The following is a 16,869-nucleotide window of genomic DNA, read 5'->3' as shown; positions in this document are numbered from 1 at the left end:
AGAAATAAATAATTAAATGTAGAAATACAGAAAGAAAAAGTGTAGCTAAATCTCAACATGCATAAACAGATACATAAATAATGAATTAAATAAATGCATTTATACATGAATAAACACAAAAAGGTAGAAATACAGAAATAAATGTGTAAATAAATCCTAAAATGCATAAATACATAAATAATAAATTAAACAAATGCAGAAAAATAATTAAATAAATAAACGTGGAAATTCAAGAATAAATAAATAAATAAATGAATGTAAAAATACAGAAGTAGCATTTTTCATCTTGAAAATGTATTTATTTCTGTATTTATTTATTTAGCTTTACTTATGTAATTTTTTATCCTTCACAGACTCCTGCCAGTTAAACCTGCAGGGCTGATAATCAGAGTGAGAGTGCTGCTGCTGAGAGGTACAAAGGTTTAGAGCTCACTCAGTTATGAAGGCACACACAGAAAAGAGAGGGAGCACACAAAGAGGCGACAGGCACAGGTTCAGGTGAGCAAAGAGTTTAGGTTTTATTAGAAGTTAAGAAAGACAAACTGTAAGATGCACAAACAGGACAGGACACGCAGAAGATTAGTAGCAGGAGCCAAGAAGAGACCAACGAGGAAGAGACTATTTCAGTTCCCAAATTCTCACAATGCAACAGTGCTTGTTTACCCCCCCCCCCCCCCCCCCCCCCCCCCCCCCCGACACCCACCCACCATTACATATATATACAGAGATATACAGAAGGTAAACAGGCTGGATGCATGATGTTCAGGCTTCGCATTAAAGCGTCACTTCTTTCCCTCCACACTCACGGCTGCAGCTTTAAATCAAACCTCATCAGATATCCTCGTTTTAACTCCATCGTGCATGAATCCTGTTACCGTTTATGTGTCCTCTCGTTGACACTGTAGTTTTAAGTCTGATATCATTGTGAACAGAGCGACACACTAATGACTAAACTCTAATAGGAGCAGAAAAAACCTACAGAGCCACGACCAACGGTGCTCTCGATCATGCTGACGAGTTTACGCTGATGTTATTTACAGCATGTTAAAGTCACTATGAGCTGAGGATGGTTCGAGTCACCACTAATGATTTTAGGTGTTAATGTTGAGTTCAACCGCATGGACCATAGAGGACAGATGAAAAGCTTCTGACCTCCCTAGAGAGAGAAAGACGGAGAGGGAAGGAGGATAAAGAGGAGCGCTCAAAGCTTTAACTCTCACCATTTCATACCTGGAGACAAACCTGGCATGTGTCGGACTAAGGTTGTGTTGTGAGTGTTGTTGTGTATTTGTTTTTTGTTTGATCAGCTGACCATAATATCAACAGGATGTGAACAGTTGTCATGTTGTCTTGCCTGAAGAAGAAATAGAGTCAAAATGTTGCTGTTCTTTTCATTTCAATAAAGTCTCAGGAGCTTAATTTAGAGTTTGGGTACTTTCCATTTATCCCTTATGTTTATAACATGCTGTAAATTTTATATTTCCCTGTGAGTCAGTCTCTTTATTTATTTCTCTTTTTTAAATCAATTATTCCCTGATTTCTTTTAATCACACAGATCAATTCTGATCTTATAAACATGTTGTTTCTGGTTTTTAAATGTCTCACACAAGCACTGCCAAAAGGTTTTGACTGTTCACGTTATAGTCAGCCCATTGAACTTCATCTTAATCCATGATACTAGGCTGGAAACTAAAGACTAGTTTTACACCTGATTAATCAGTCAGTCATTTTCTGGATTGATCAACTGTTTGTTTGGTACAGTGACAAATGCCTGTTATAATTTACCGAAGCCCAAGACGACATATTCTAATTTCTTGTGTTCAGTTTATCATCACAAACGACTCAAATCTTCTCCTGTGAGAAACTGGACACAGTGGATTTCGGCATGAAAACTAAAGTGATATGATTAATCGATTATCAAAATAGTTGGCAACTAATTTCCTGTTGAATTCCTAATTAATTAATCGACTAATCATTTCAGTTCAACATGCTACATGTCACTTTAATTAGCACATTTCTACAGCAGCTACAGCGGCACAGAGGTTAACAATATAACGCTGAAGCAGCAGCCAAGCTAGATTTAAAAAAAAAAAAAAAAAACTGCTAAAAGGCCTGAAATAAAGGAATTTCTTTATATTTTTCTCTTCAACTGTTTCATTACTGAACAACCTATTAATATTTATCATTATTTTAATATTTTTGTAGCTTTCGAGAAAGATTTTTTTGCGTGTCCGGAGCTCTTTCTTGACCAAAGTAACTGTGGTCAGATTGTAAGTCCAGAGTTCATAGTTCAGGTCAAAGTGGAGAGAGTTAAAGGACAGAAGCAGAGATTTGGTTTAAGGGAACACTGTCAAATCTCCACACACAATCCCCCCCGACAACCTTTTAAATGAGTCTAAAGCCAAAATGAAAAACAGTTTAAAGACACTGGAGAGTGACAGAGAGGGAGGAAGAGGAGAAGCAGAGGCTACTGTTAAAGGAGAGCAAGAAATAACAAGGTAAGAAGCACAAGTTTAATGTTGCCATAAAGAAACATCACCCCGGTCCGCTCCCGCCCACAGCAGATACACACAGTCGAGTACAGACCTTCAACACAAGTGGGAGCCAGCAGTTTGGATTTAGACACACAGGCTGTCTCGACATACCTCCCCCTCCCCTCAAACCCACTCCTCGTTCACAAAGAGAGGAGGGTGTAAAATCAACACAATCGCTCTTCAACCCGGCGTGGAGAATCCCACCAGAACACAGAGGTGGTGGAGGAGAAAAGAGAGGGGGAGGGGGGGGAGTCAGAGCTGAAGAAAACTGCAAAGCTGAAGGGGTTGAGGCGAGGTGAGGTGAGGCGAGGCGTCCGTCATGCAGAAGACAAGTTTTTAGAACCATTACAAGGCATCTGGAGTTATGCCTGCCGGTCAGACGAGAGCAGGAAGAGAAGAGAAAGAAGGAAATACAAACGGTGAAAGAGAGAAGAAAAGACAGTGAGATGAGATTGACAGGTTGAAAGGAGCAATTAAGGAGGGAGGAAGAAAAAGAGATGGACATGGTGGGATGAGGGGAGAGAAGGAGGAGGGGAGAGGGTAAAAGATAGAGACTGTGACTTCAACAGGTTTCACAGATCAGACACAGTATCTCTCCAACAGCGTGAGCCTCAGCAAACCACCAGCTGATTTATGTGCAACGTCAAACTTTATTGACAATAAAAACCAATCTATGTTTTATTTGATATGTTTTTACTGTGAGTTTTATTTATTTAAGCATTTATCCATCTACTCCGACTGGACTAAATTTCATTGCAATTCAACACTTTTTAGATCATAACTTCATTTTGATGGTATTTCTATGACTGTATTTTCAACATGTTTTCAAACTAGTGGTGCTAAAATAATCATTTATAACTTGTTTTTTGGACTAAATCAGGAGAATGATGTAGAAAAATTGTTCTAAAAAACATAAAATAATAGATTGATAAAATACTAAGTTTTAATTCCAGGTCAAACAAAACACCCAGACTGTACTATTCATTTTCTAAGGCCATCAGCCATTTTCCACAGTCCAGGCCAGATGGCCTTGGGTCTCGCCCACTGACTCATTATGAGCTCCGAAACCCCAAAAAAACCAAAACAAACCAAAGAGGAACGGACTGATCTTGTAGAGAAAAGACAAACAGAAGAAGCGAGGACGACACACTTCACACCTCCTTCTGCTTCAGTTGTGACGGTGAAAATCAAATAGATGCCAAGAGAAATATGTCTCGTCTTGCATGGACTCACAACTGCTGTGTTCTGTAATATCAAGAATCTATCTATCTATCTATCTATCTATCTATCTATCTATCTATCTATCTATCTATCTATCTATCTATCTATCTATCAGAGCGGTGTGGTGACGGGACGCCTGTGTGACAGGGCTGTGAGGGTGCGTCAGACACCGTGACGCAGTCCGCTGTTGACGCTGTCTGATTACAGCGACTGTAGTGTCATTCGCAGACTCCGACACTAGGTGGAGCTTTTGCACAGTTTAACATGATGGACAGATACTGTGTCTGAAACATTATTAATTTAACAACGTTAAACTTTGTTAGAGAACAACATAAACACAGAGGAGATGCAGGAAGGAGACACATGAGAGCAGCCAGACTGAATATTCTATATGAAACTTAATATTATCAATTTAATATTTATTGATTGTTTCATGTAAACTTTATCTGTTGATTATTTTGACTTCGTAGGAATCAAAGGACCAGAGGAAGTAAGGCTACAACTAATGATTATTTTCATTACTTATTAATCTTCTGATTATTTTTTATTAATTAATCAATAAATCAATGAAAATAAAAAAAAAATGTCCATCAGCATTTCCCAAAATCCAAACTTACATATTAAAGCTTCTAGTTTTTCCTGATCAATAGTGCAACATCCAAAGATATCAAATATATTTCCACCAAAATTGAAAACAGTATTAGTATGTTTTTGGCTTTTTCATTTGTGATCATAATCTATTCTTGCATTATACATTTTGGCTATTTAGCAGCAGTGATATCACTTATTTTTTCTTTTTGATCCCGGCTCCACAAATACCCATATATTCAAATACACAAACATGCAATCACATCATCTCACATATTTTCCCCAAAGGATTTAAGTAAATATCTCCAGACGACGTACGTAACTCTGTCTGTTCACTTAATTCTGTCTATGCTTTCTCAATTTGTCTCACTTTGGTTTGTCACATTGGACTAATTAAATAGAGAAAACTGCAAAATAATAAGATGTTATTGTTTTTTTTGTTTTTTTCTTAAGAGTTTTATTTCAATTTTATGTGGTAACTTTAGTTTTTATTTTATTTTACAAGCCAAACACCCATTAAACAGTCTCTCTTTCTTTCCTCTCTGGCTGCTCACATGCTGACAAAGCAAGCAAAGGGAAAGAATAAAGACCAGAAAAATCAGACGGTACTTTACATTCTCAGGCAGCAGCTCGTCACACAAATGCAAAGGACAGATACAAACATACAGCACAGTGGATAAAGATCAGAAACATCAGCAGAGTGTCCAGAGGACACAGACGGAGTACAGTACAGAGCCCATGTGGAGTCAGATGAGCAGACTGATGAGTCACGGTGCTTATCAGAGGACTTATTTATGAGAGAAAGAAATGGGTTTTCACACCTGCCAGTGGAGAGAGCTGAAGTGGAAGTGATGATCTCTTTGACAGGTTAAAAGGCAAAATGTAGTCTGACAACTCCAGGAAAGCAGAGGAGGGTAAACACACCTACAACCATGTTCTTACCCTTCTGATATAAGTGGTGCAATACACAGTAATTTCAGTATTATCTTATAATACTTTTATCTCACTTTCAATCAAATGAAAAACTGATTCCCCTTAAAGGCATGTTTGTAAGTTCTTGTTGTTTTTATGGCCAAATTTTCAGCCACAACTTTATTTGATGTGTGGATCAAAGAAATCTTAAGGGTGGAACAAAGACACAATTATTAAAATGCACCTCCAGCTACAGCTCTTTCCAGATGAGACAGGCCGATTTCCTGATATAAATAGGTCCAGAGATCAGCTGGTGATGTGAGATCGTCTGCAGGAGGCTGTGTGCCAATAACTGACTGACAGGACGTCGTTTATATAAACGTGGATGTGTCTCACACCAGACCTCCCAAAGCCACAACCAGAGAGGTCCAGGAGGAGATTGCTGATTGGTTGTTCAGGGTCTATGACTACTGTTGCTATGTGAGCTCGGAGCGGCGGGAGCAGCCTTTTAGAAATAAGATGGTGATGGTGAGCTGCGACTCTACATCTACATGTGGTGCCACTGCAGTCACTAGAGGCTGAGGAAATACTGCAGATGCTCTGAAATGTACCAGCTCAGTTAGAAATGTGGCTCTGCAGCAGAAGGAGTTAGGGTGGGTGGCGACGACATGTGTAACCAGAGGGCTGTGCTGCTGTGAAAGCAGTTTTTAAGACTCTGAGTTAGTTGGAAAGAGAGTTTAGTGGAAAAGAGTGTTTGTTACAACCACAGCTCTGTGTAAACGTAAAACACTACAACTAATTTTAGAGATTTAAGATCCAGCCAAGCCAGCAGCAGCTTTTCACTTGGTCTTATTAATAAAAAGCCAGTAACAGTGAAGCACAAGCAATCTAACTACTGTAGGAGAGGAGACTAATTGTGACAGTCAATCAGCATAACAAGTGTAGCACAGAACAAAACGGTCCTTTTACAATCATTTTAACAGGTCTGGCAGGATTTAAATTCCTAATTAGAATAATTGAATGACAGTTGAAGTGACAACCTCGGTGTATCTTTCCCAACAGAAGCCGCTGATCATAAGCCTGGATCATATGATGACACATTTCTAATTAGTCAACCCATAGGATGGCGGTTGGGCTGTTTCATCTTGATCATGTCGTCTAACAAACACAAAAGCCGACAGTGAATTTAGGCAGGAATCTTGTTAAATGAGTGTGAATATTGTAATTGATTTGAATCTACATGTACGTAGAAGCATGAGCAGAGAATTTGTGATTTTTACTTGCTCTACTTAGATATGAACTGAGCCCTTTAATATACAATAAAATCAGAGTCCTTTACTCTAACAGCTGTCATCATGGCATTTTCAATTTGAGGAGACTCGAGGACAAAATAACTTTGTTGGTTTTTCTTGGTCCAAACTTCAGTGGAAAAGAAAACCAGAACTTGTACACAGAAGTCTTACAGACTCAGAAATGGCTTTGGACAAAGTTTGGATCATCTGTAATCCTGCACTGGGGAGCCACACGCCACCTGGAAACCAAACCAAAAACTTCTTTGCTGTAATCTGCCTCCTCTGGTGTTTATACCAGTCAACACATGAAAAAACAAACTTACAGTATAAAATGTCTGCATGAGACATCTTAGATTTTTTGGGTAGAAGTATGATAACAATATGACAACATACTTCAACAAAAATGTGTTTTGTGATTGTTTCCTAACGTTTCAGACGCTGTTATCACTCCTGAAGAATTGCTCCACAGTGTGAGAGAAAGTTTCCATGTGTCTTGCTGCATATCTCTGTTATTTGGGGCCACACAAATTTCATTAAATCAGCATTACCAGGACAAAGCGAACCTCAATTAAGGCAGCTGATGCTCCTAAGTTAAAATAATATAATCATGGCCTTTACTTGTATAGACAAACTTGAGCAGGAAGGTGGTTCTAGAAACAATTGCAAATAATTTGTTCCAATCTCTCTTACAGGATGTAAAAGTTTCACATTCAACAAGACTCGTGTTTACCAGACCAGATTAATTCTTATGTGGCTTCTGTGGGTAAAGATAGAGGCTGTGTCACGTAGACATGTCAGTCTCCCTGGTCTGAAGTTGAGGGCTGTGTACTGTACTTACCCCGTTCCACTCCACGCTCATACTCACTTCCTCGCCACCGTCCGGCCCGCTCTCGTACTTCACCGTGTCAGAGGTCAAACTCTCGCGGCTACGCTGCTTCTCGCGGGCCTCCGGCTCGCTCAGGACCTCAGCCACACGCTGCTTGTGCACATTGTCCAGACCCTGATATATATATACACACACACACACACACACACACACACACACACACACACACACGGCAGCAATAAATGCCAATTCAACTAATCCAATTAAAGCAGAAGCTGAGCACCGCTGCCACCTGCGGCTTGTGTGCACTGTCACACACATAGACACTGTACAGCTGACAACAAGAACCAATTCATCCAATCCAATTAATAATGAAGCTATATACTTCTACCACCTGCTGCACTGGTCCTGGCACACACACTCACAACTTTACATTTGACACCAGCAGCAGGAACCAACTCAGCAAAGTCAGCTTCCAAGGCAAAATGGGCAAAACTCAATAGTTTCCATTAAGGCATCACACACAGCATTGTTTTCTCAAGAGGTGTCACACTCCTGCCTCTTGAAACCCTTTTTAAAAGGGAGGTTAAATGAATCGTACTCATTCGCTTTTTTGCTGAGAGTTGGTCCAGGAAGACACAGCGCATAGCCAAGAGACAGTGGGGCACATACTTTTTCTTTACTTACAGTTTTTTGGACAGATTAGACAAATGAGATATAACGTATTAATTAATGAAGTTTTATAAATGTTGGTAGCTAGATTCGTCAGAGCCAGGCTCCCTGTTTCCTGTCTTTACAGTTAGCTATGCTAATCAATAAGAGTCATATTGATATTTCACTCTCAGCAAGAGAGTGAATTAGTTTCCCCAAAATGTTGAATTGTTGAACTAGCAGCCAAAATGTTTTTTCTGACAAAGTCAGTTTACAACAGGTCTTTAATTAGAAGCTAAAAAAGTGGAGACTTAAAAACCAGTGATAACATTTCACACATACATACTTGACAATCTAAGAATGAAATGTTTTAAATATAATATAAAACAGTTTTTCTTATGACAAATTCCTACTTGACAGCACATTCAGTGGGATTTCTCTTTAGGAACAAGTTGGCAAAGTCAAGCAGCCTCTGGCATAATTAAAGCTGAACGAATGATACTGTTACACCACAGAGCAGACCCACGTACAGACTGTTTCCTATGAGCCTGTCTGGTAAATAAATTATTCAGGAAGGGAAAAACACAGGCCAACAAACTGTAGAAGCTTTGTGTTGTCAGACTCTTAACACTTGTTATTTTACACCTCCCTAATACAGACTTTGAATATTTTTTATGTCTTTAATAAGTAAATCTAGTTAGAATAAAATAAAAACACCTTGCAACATCAGATCTCTTTCTCTTATGTAAAAGATAGCTACACTTTAACACCGTGATCACATCAACTTTCAACTTTCTCCTACTCAACTTAAATATGTGGATCGTGCAATTACACAGCTCTATGCACAGGTACAATATTTAAAATTTAATTAATATAATTGCCAAGATGTGATTTTCTATGTATATCTGTAACTACAGCAGCATCACAGGAATCCAGTTTAAATTCTTGGTGCAGTGTCATGTGTGTTACTGTTACTCAGATACATTAAATCCTGGAGGGAAATCCTAATTCATGATAAAAGCTGCAGGGCTTCTCCACTGCCTCCCACTTCTCATCTCCACAGGAGACGCCATTAACTTTAATAAGTAACAAACCCTCAGAGCCAGTTGAAACAACTGCGCTCCAGGCTCTGCAGCATCCTGACAGTGTATCATCTCTGCCCTAATTTTACACCAGAATGCACATTTTCTGCTGTAAACCCTGAGCTGACCCATTTCATCTGAGCACTGGTAACCAGCAAGTCATCTGCCGCTATCCCTGCCTCTTTAACAGCCACAGTGACATCTAAACCCCAGCTAGGAATCCTGTCTTTATTAGTCACATCATCCGGAGACCACACCTGCTTTCTGGAACGCATGGCGGCTTCCTCCAGAGTCTCTGCCGCCTCGAACTTGCCCTGCCGCCTGTAGAGGGCGCCCAGGTTCTTCAGGGTGGTGGTCACCGTGGGGCTGTGAAAACACGAAGGAGAAATATCTCATTTCGGTGAAAGATGAGAATTTATACTTATTTAGAGATAAAAAAATATTTCACATTTACTCCACAAATAAACCAATAAACACCTACATTTAAATTTGGTGATTTTTTCCTTCAATTCTTTCAAATTAGTAACAAAACAACATAAATCTGAGGAGTCACAAAAAATTAGAAAATTGTGGGTTTTTTTTCAGACTTTCCTTTAAAAAAAAGTTTGCGCAAATTATGACAGAATTTTGCCTCTTCAGGCTTCTAAAATACCCGTTGGTTCACCTGGGCACAGCTGTCAGTCATTTGTAAAGGTTCACAAGCCACAAATGTCGGAGAACCACTGGTCTAGAGGTTACGAGACTGACCTGTCGACTTTACAGGCTTTGTACCAGCCTCCATATTCTCCAAATGGTGAGCCGTCCTTCTGCTTCCCCTACAAGAAGAAACCCATGGTCATCGGTTTACAAGAACATGTTTTAAGGAATCAAACACACACACACACACACACACACACACACACACACACACACGTTCCACTCAAGTCTGCACAAGAAGCACAGAGCCATGAACTATAATGTGAAATAACTCCTGCTGTAAAGGATGGAAACAGGAGGCAGTGAGGAGGTACTTAGTGGCGGGATTATCGTCGGGTCAGGATTCCTTCCACTCAACAACTACACATTTTAACTCCTAGTTTGGAAAGTCAAGAGACTCACACAATCATCAGCAGCGGATGGTTATTACTGAGACTTAATCTGCTAATCCAGCTCTTTGTAGAGTCAATCCTTCCTATTCCATCTCAAATAAGATCATAAAACTGTCAGAGGAGTTTAATGCTGCTGTCACTGGTACTTAGAAACATCTGTGCCTGTGGCTGAGATATCTCTTTGTCCTGACTTTAATTGACACATAATTTAACTATTGTTCAACTAGTGAGTTGACAGATTTGTTAGTTTCATGATTTTTCTTTGATTATAAAGCAGGTTTAGGTTCTACATTAATACTGTGAAAGTATCAAAGCGCTGAGTCCAGAGAGAGGCTCAGAGCCTCCTCTCTTCTGATTGGCTCACCGACCTGTTGTTACTAGAGCTCCGGAGAAAAGCCTGAGAGAGGAGATGTAAAACTACACTGAGATGGTTTTTGGTCCTTCAAACCAAATATGTAAATATGGGACCTTTAACCATTAAACCAGCAAAATATGGGTATAAATTATACTACAAAAGTAGTAGAGCTGTAAATGATCCAAAAAGATAAACAAACAGACAAAAACAGTTATATTTATATCTCAACAGCTACAGACTCACCTTGCTTTGTTCCTCTCTCTCCTCAGCATGCATCCAGATTGGTTTGTTCTCATCTGCAGGGAAACACAAAATCATCAAACATAGAGAGACACTCAAATCATCTGTGATGAACATTCGCTTGGCTAAACAGCAGAGAATAGGACGAGTTTCATTAGGTCTGAAATAGTACAGTTTGTCTTCTTCAGCTGAAAAGGTCGTTTTTGTTTATATCTGTCAGCAGCCTCCAAAAACTGACCTTTACATTAGAAGAAGAGAACAGCAGGGATTGTGAAAGAAGCATGTGTAGCGTTGCTTCTTATTCTAAGTCACCAGGGATAACAGGATACTGACTGCAGTGTTTAAAATGTTAAAGCGTGCGTGTACTTCTATTTGTTATCCAGTCATATGAGCACATCGTACCGTCAACGGAGCCGAACTCCCTCTCGTGAGCGCGGGTGAGGATTTCTTTATAGAGAGTCTCAGCCTGCTTGAACTTGCTCTGCTTCAGGTAACAAGACGCCTAAAAAACACAAACAACCAAATGCTAACAGCCAGCGTGACACTGGACATGATACGTCTTGAGGAAAGGAAGAAGTTGTCCTACATATTGAACCAAAAATCACACAGGTACAAAAGTACAGGTATAGACATGCTGCTCCCACCCGCCTCCACCCGTCTCACCAGGTTATTCTTGGTCTTGGCCACGTTGGGGTCGTCGGGGCCCAGTTTGGTCTGGTAGATCTCCAGCGCTCTCATGTAGTAGTACTCCACCTCCTCATACTTGCCCTGGTTCTGACACAGCAGGGCCAGGTTGTTCAGCTGCTTGGCCACATCTGGGTGGTCCTTCCCCAGCACCTGGGACGGAAGCGAGCAGACGGGGGGGGGTTAAAACAATGCTTGCTACATCAAAGAAAATGAGTTGTAGACGACAGCAGCCTGTGTCCGGCATGTGCCATTTGGTCGACCAGACTATCACCAGACTGTAGCCGGGCACTGGTGAATCTCCTCTTGTAGCTGGAAAAGCTGTGACAGTTTTCTATTCAAAAAAATACGAATTCTGTGTTGTAAAAATGCAGATTGAATTGGTGTATCTATATGTATGACTATGACTACATCTACTGCCTCAATTTCTACCAGCATCAACTTTCAGGTTCAAATGTGTAATCCAGTTTTGACTCTCGTGTCTAGTGCTGTCATTTTGGATTTCCAGGAAAGGTCAAAGATGTTTGCCAATACGGAAATGTTTGTTTCATCTCTCGCCAGGTTGCTTTGATCCTTACACTTCTCACTACTTGTGATGTTCCCGATTACACAGAAATTTCTCTCGGTATCAGTTCACACATGAACTGCATGAACCTTTAATTTGGGCCACCAAATAGGGACTTTAATCTGTAACCGGAGTTAGATCTGTGAACTAAATGCAGCGGATGTCTCATGCTGTGCCACACTGATGGACTATTGACCTGTTTGTTAATGGAAAAGCTGAGTAAAGTAGAAAAACACATCAAAACAGCAACAAACAGCATTTATCACAGAAAACATTACACCCTCTCTCTGCATACAGGACCAAAAGAAGCAGAACCATTGAAAAAAAAAAAAAACACTTTGAAAGTAAACGTGTTTGCATTCATGTGGATACGAGAACAGTGTAAGCTTTTCCTCTTTGCTGAACAGCTTGAAGCCATTAGTGTCAAGTGTAGCAAGTGTGACAGAGACGCAAAAAGAGCCTGACTGACCAGAAAGAGGTGGGATCAGAGAGGAAGAGAGAGAGAGAGAAAAGACACAGAAAAAGAAGTGTCAGGAAGTAAGAGGAGATTCAGAGACAATAGAAGAGCTGCTGGCTGCTGCTCATTGAGAAACCACTTCATTAAAAACACTGACATGAACAGTGAGAAGCAAAACCACACCGGGTAATACTGTAGGTTATAGACTGAAAAACAAAGGGAAACCAAGCAGCTCATTGTTTGTCTTTTATGGTATTTTTGTTTTCAGTTTACTGCAGTATAAAATGTGTGGGAGTTGTGACAGCAAACCCTTCCTGATGATCCTGCATCACAGGGTCATGTCCCTCCCTGTTGGAGACTGACAGCCGGAGTCTGATCACCAGGACGGTGCAGAGCTCTGAGAGCGGTGCTACCTACAGCGTTCACTCAGTCCTGGCCTTCCACGTCTCCTCCTCCTCCTCCTCCTCCTCCGAGTATCACATCTGACAGCTTTCCTGTAAACATCATTAGCTGAAAAAGGATTGGCATGAGCCACGCGCCTCGGCAAGTTCCAGGTTAGTGAGGAATTGATCCTGTTTATTGATGGACGCCACGCCTTCGAATACCAAAAGTGCTGCAGTCTGTGGTGGTTTCTGGGAAGCTCTTAGAAACAACATCTTCATCCACTTTCACAGTGCGCTGACTGAACTCCTGTTTTACCTAAATATTTACTGAATGTGGGAATTTTTGAGCAGTGCAGGGATTTGACTTTATGCCAATCCATCTGAGAGACAGAGGTCAACAAATACGCAGCTCGCAGCAGGTAGGGCTTCAGTTTCTAACTCAACACACGAGCAGAGGAGAAAACTATCTGGTTTTAGGACCATCTGTTCAGGTACTCTGCTCCGTGAAGCACTAATTAAATTTAATGTTGTTTTAATTAGTTTGAGGGAACGTCACACACAAGTCTGACACACTGATCAACATTAAGTATCTAAAATCAGATTTGACCCACAACACATTATAGATGCCATTTTGTGCTTTGATAGATATTTATACTTCTTATTAAACTAGAGCTGGAACAATGAGTCAATTAATCAATTTGTTGAGCCACAGAAAATGAATTATGCGATTAACTGATTATCATCGTTTCAGTCATTTTTCAAGCAAAAAATGCCAAAAATTCTCATGTTTCAGATTTTCAAATGTGAGGATTCACTTTTCTTCTTTTTCATGTACAACAGTGAAAAAACATCTTCAAGTTTTAGACTGAAGGTCAGATAAAACAACAGACATTTTATAGACAAAAAAAAACTTCAGTGAATCAAGAAAATATTGATCAGATTAACCAGTAATTAAAATAATCATTAAATTCAGAAAACATTAAGAAACACAGCCTGAAGGACTATTAGTTCTCACAGATAGAAGCCCTGACGTCAGTGAGGAATCTGCAGAAATGAAGATATGTCAGTGGAACTGTGGGCTTCAGTATGTCTTTCAGTGACTGACACCATGCAGCTAGTTGACAAGTTGACAAGTCAGCATTTTGTGGATTAATGAAAAACAGCATTGCAATTACATTCAGTGCAGAGGTTAATTACAAAAATATCTACGATCAGCATCAGAAATTAAATGTGGACATCTGTGAGCAGGAAAACCACATAACCAGGTTATAAAGACTATGTATCCTTCTTTAAATCCAATGTCAATGTTTTTTTTTTACTTTCCACTGAAACAAACACATCAGTGAAAAGCTTCAGTAGTGGCTTATGAATTCTTTCCCTGATCTCCACCGTCCCTGAAGCCAACCGAACTCAGAAAGAAGCTGAGAACGAATCCCTCTGATTGGGCAGCTCTGCCACAGTCGCCTTTCACTGCCAATCCTGAGCAGGACAACTTAGAGGCAAGTCTTCCAGCTTAAGCGAGAGCATTATCATCTGAGTTTAAGTAGCATAAAAAAAAATGAAATCATTCAGCTTAACCAAAGCTGATGTCTCATTCTCAGAGGAGGGAGAAGGAGAGAGACGAAGGGTTTGTTCAAAGTCCAGAGCTGAGGACAGACACAGAAGAGTGAATAAAAAGTGTCTTCTGTACTTGAGGATTGCTGAGCAGCACCTCTGTCAGCACCAAACTAGAGATGAGACAAAATAATGAAGTTCTCCCTGGATGTGAGGCTGCACCATTATACACGTTTCCTTTGAACAGCACAAAGCAACTGAGATGAATGGAAACCAGGAATGATCTAAAGGAGAACAGACCAATCGCCACATTTCAAAGCTTAGAAAACGAGTTAGTGTCCACAGGAGCAACATCTTACAATTAAAAACAATTAGTCATCCCAAGTTAAATTTAAGGTTGTCGTGATTCTATTTTGTCTGGTCTAAAATATCTATTGTTGGCACAATACTTGTTCTTATGGTTTTACCGCTTTCTCTCTTATCTGCAGTTTGTAGGTTTGAGTGTTTGTCTAAATGTGTGTCTTTGTTTTATTGATCTACTTACAAAAGAGAGTGAAACTGCTGTCATTGGACCAATCTGTATAAATAAAGGTTGAATGAATGAATGAATGAGAGAAAATGAATCAGCAAATATTTTCATAATAGAATAAGCAAAATGGGAAAAACTTGATTGATTCCTGACGTCATCTGGGAGAGGACTTTACTTTTCAGACTTTATCTTCAACTGACACCGAGTCAAGCGTCATCACTCGCAGTATTACCTGAAAACAGACTTTCAGTGGAGTTCCTCTTTAATCTTTAGCCTTTAAGTTTAACTTAAGTATTTTGATTTAACTTTAGTCTGAATCAGACTGATTTTGAGAGAATTACGGGAAGCGTCTGGTTCTTGTGTCCCCAAACATTTCAAATGCATTTGTTCTTCATTCTTCTGCCTTTAAACCAGTGACTCGTGGGAAACATGTTGAGAGAAATTGTCAGAGTCTAGTTCTGTGTTTGTCTAAGTAGGACACAGTTTGTCTGAAAGTGAAGTGAAAGTAAACTTTTGTTTGAAAGTGAATATTTTAAGCTTAGTGAAGAAAAAAATCCACCATCTGTTGGCTGCAGCTGCTTAGTTGCACTTCCCTCTTACTTATTTTGTTTAACAACTGAATCCATTTTATCACTATGTGTGATGACCTTTGACCTACCTTTTCTCTGATCTCCAGCGCTCTCTTGCACAGGGGCTCTGCTTCCTTGTACTTCCCTCTCTTCCCATACAGGACAGCCAGGTTATTGAGGGTGGCAGCAACCTGACAGGTACACAAACACATATTATCATTCCAAGATATTTTTCAAGCCTCAATCGTCTTCACCCAAGTGTGCAGTGTGTGTGCAACCGCAAGACTCCGCCACAGCAGTGCAGTGCCATTGATCTGGTGAACGAGTAATTGATAAAGAGAAAGAAAGTGTGCAGACACAGTAAGTGATTATGGTGGGCTGTAATTTGATCCCAATCAGCTGCATCATGAATCTCCAACACGTGCACTCAAGAGGAAGGAGACTACAGAGGCGCCTGGAGGTCACCTCTGATCTCTGATTCAGACCAGGATCTGGTGGCCATGTGGACCGGAGGGGCAGAGGGGTGAGGTAGTGGGAGGAGGGGGAGATCATCCAGGAAGACAAAGAGGTGGAGAGCAGTGAGAGAGGGAAGGGAAGTGAGAGGAAAAGAGGAGGGAATACAATTAAAGTAAAGAATGAGAGCTCACTGAAAACACAGCCCCTACAATTTCTTTTCCCAGAGCTTTACCCCTGATTTGATTCTGTCATCCTCACATTTCCCTGCACAATCTAAAATAAATCACTTCACTACAGCCTTAACCCCAACCCTAACCCAAGAACATCAGAGAACATGACCAACATATGTTTCATGTTTCAGCCACAGATCAGATGATAAGACTACAAAGTGTCCACAGCATTCACCACAGAAACCACCAAGAGTTAGATAAGCCTGGTCCTGAGTCTAGACCTGATCTTCTTAGTCAGTGGGGATTCATATAGAAAACAGCCCTGTGCTAAAACAGTGCAGGGGGCTGTGATGGTGGAAGCCTGTGAGTCTAAAAGCAGAACATCATTCTGGTCCAGATCATTCAGCCTGTTCCTCTCAGTCACTCTCCTCCAGGTTTTTCCGTCCTCCCCCAACAGATCCACGAAGTCCTCCCTCTCCAGGGCTCCACTTTGAGACTTGAGAGTCGAGTTCTGCGTAGGCATAAGCCACAATCAGGGCCTTGTTGTCTCTGACCCTTTTGTTCTCTCAAATACAGAGGCACTCCTCCATAAGTGCCCGGTCACTGCAACCCTGAAGACGATTAAGCCAGTCCAGAATTTTGGTTGGTTCAGCCGATAGTGAGTTTAGAGGCGAGCTCAACCACTCTAACTTCATTTTCATAGCCAGGAGTCA

The 16,869-nt window shown here is 40.5% G+C and overlaps 1 protein-coding gene across 8 annotated transcripts in view; it reads right to left on the bottom strand.

The window, feature by feature from the left end:
- The window catches only part of klc1a (kinesin light chain 1a), a 51,517-nt gene that overhangs the window by 13,665 nt on the left and 20,983 nt on the right, over nt 1–16,869 (bottom strand). For 5 of the 8 annotated variants that reach the window (XR_008829439.1, XM_056394445.1, XM_056394449.1 and 2 more), the window contains exons 7-13: nt 15,620–15,721; nt 11,453–11,626; nt 11,192–11,291; nt 10,793–10,845; nt 9,854–9,921; nt 9,364–9,472; nt 7,386–7,547 (exon numbers count right to left, since the gene is read on the bottom strand). Coding sequence is in view for 7 of the 8 variants with exons in the window: in XM_056394445.1 (XP_056250420.1) it covers nt 7,386–7,547; nt 9,364–9,472; nt 9,854–9,921; nt 10,793–10,845; nt 11,192–11,291; nt 11,453–11,626; nt 15,620–15,721 (768 nt within the window). In the remaining variant the exon portion in view is untranslated. Of the gene's footprint in view, nt 1–493; nt 2,903–7,385; nt 7,548–9,363; nt 9,473–9,853; nt 9,922–10,792; nt 10,846–11,191; nt 11,292–11,452; nt 11,627–15,619; nt 15,722–16,869 lie in introns of those variants that run through there. The other 3 variants (XM_056394448.1, XM_056394450.1, XM_056394452.1) reach the window with 2 other exon arrangements.

The sequence above is a fragment of the Seriola aureovittata genome, chromosome 13 (assembly GCF_021018895.1).
Source record: "Seriola aureovittata isolate HTS-2021-v1 ecotype China chromosome 13, ASM2101889v1, whole genome shotgun sequence".
Taxonomy (NCBI): Eukaryota; Metazoa; Chordata; class Actinopteri; order Carangiformes; family Carangidae; genus Seriola; species Seriola aureovittata.
Note: the sequence above shows the minus strand (reverse complement) of the source record. Positions and strands in the feature narration are given on the sequence as shown.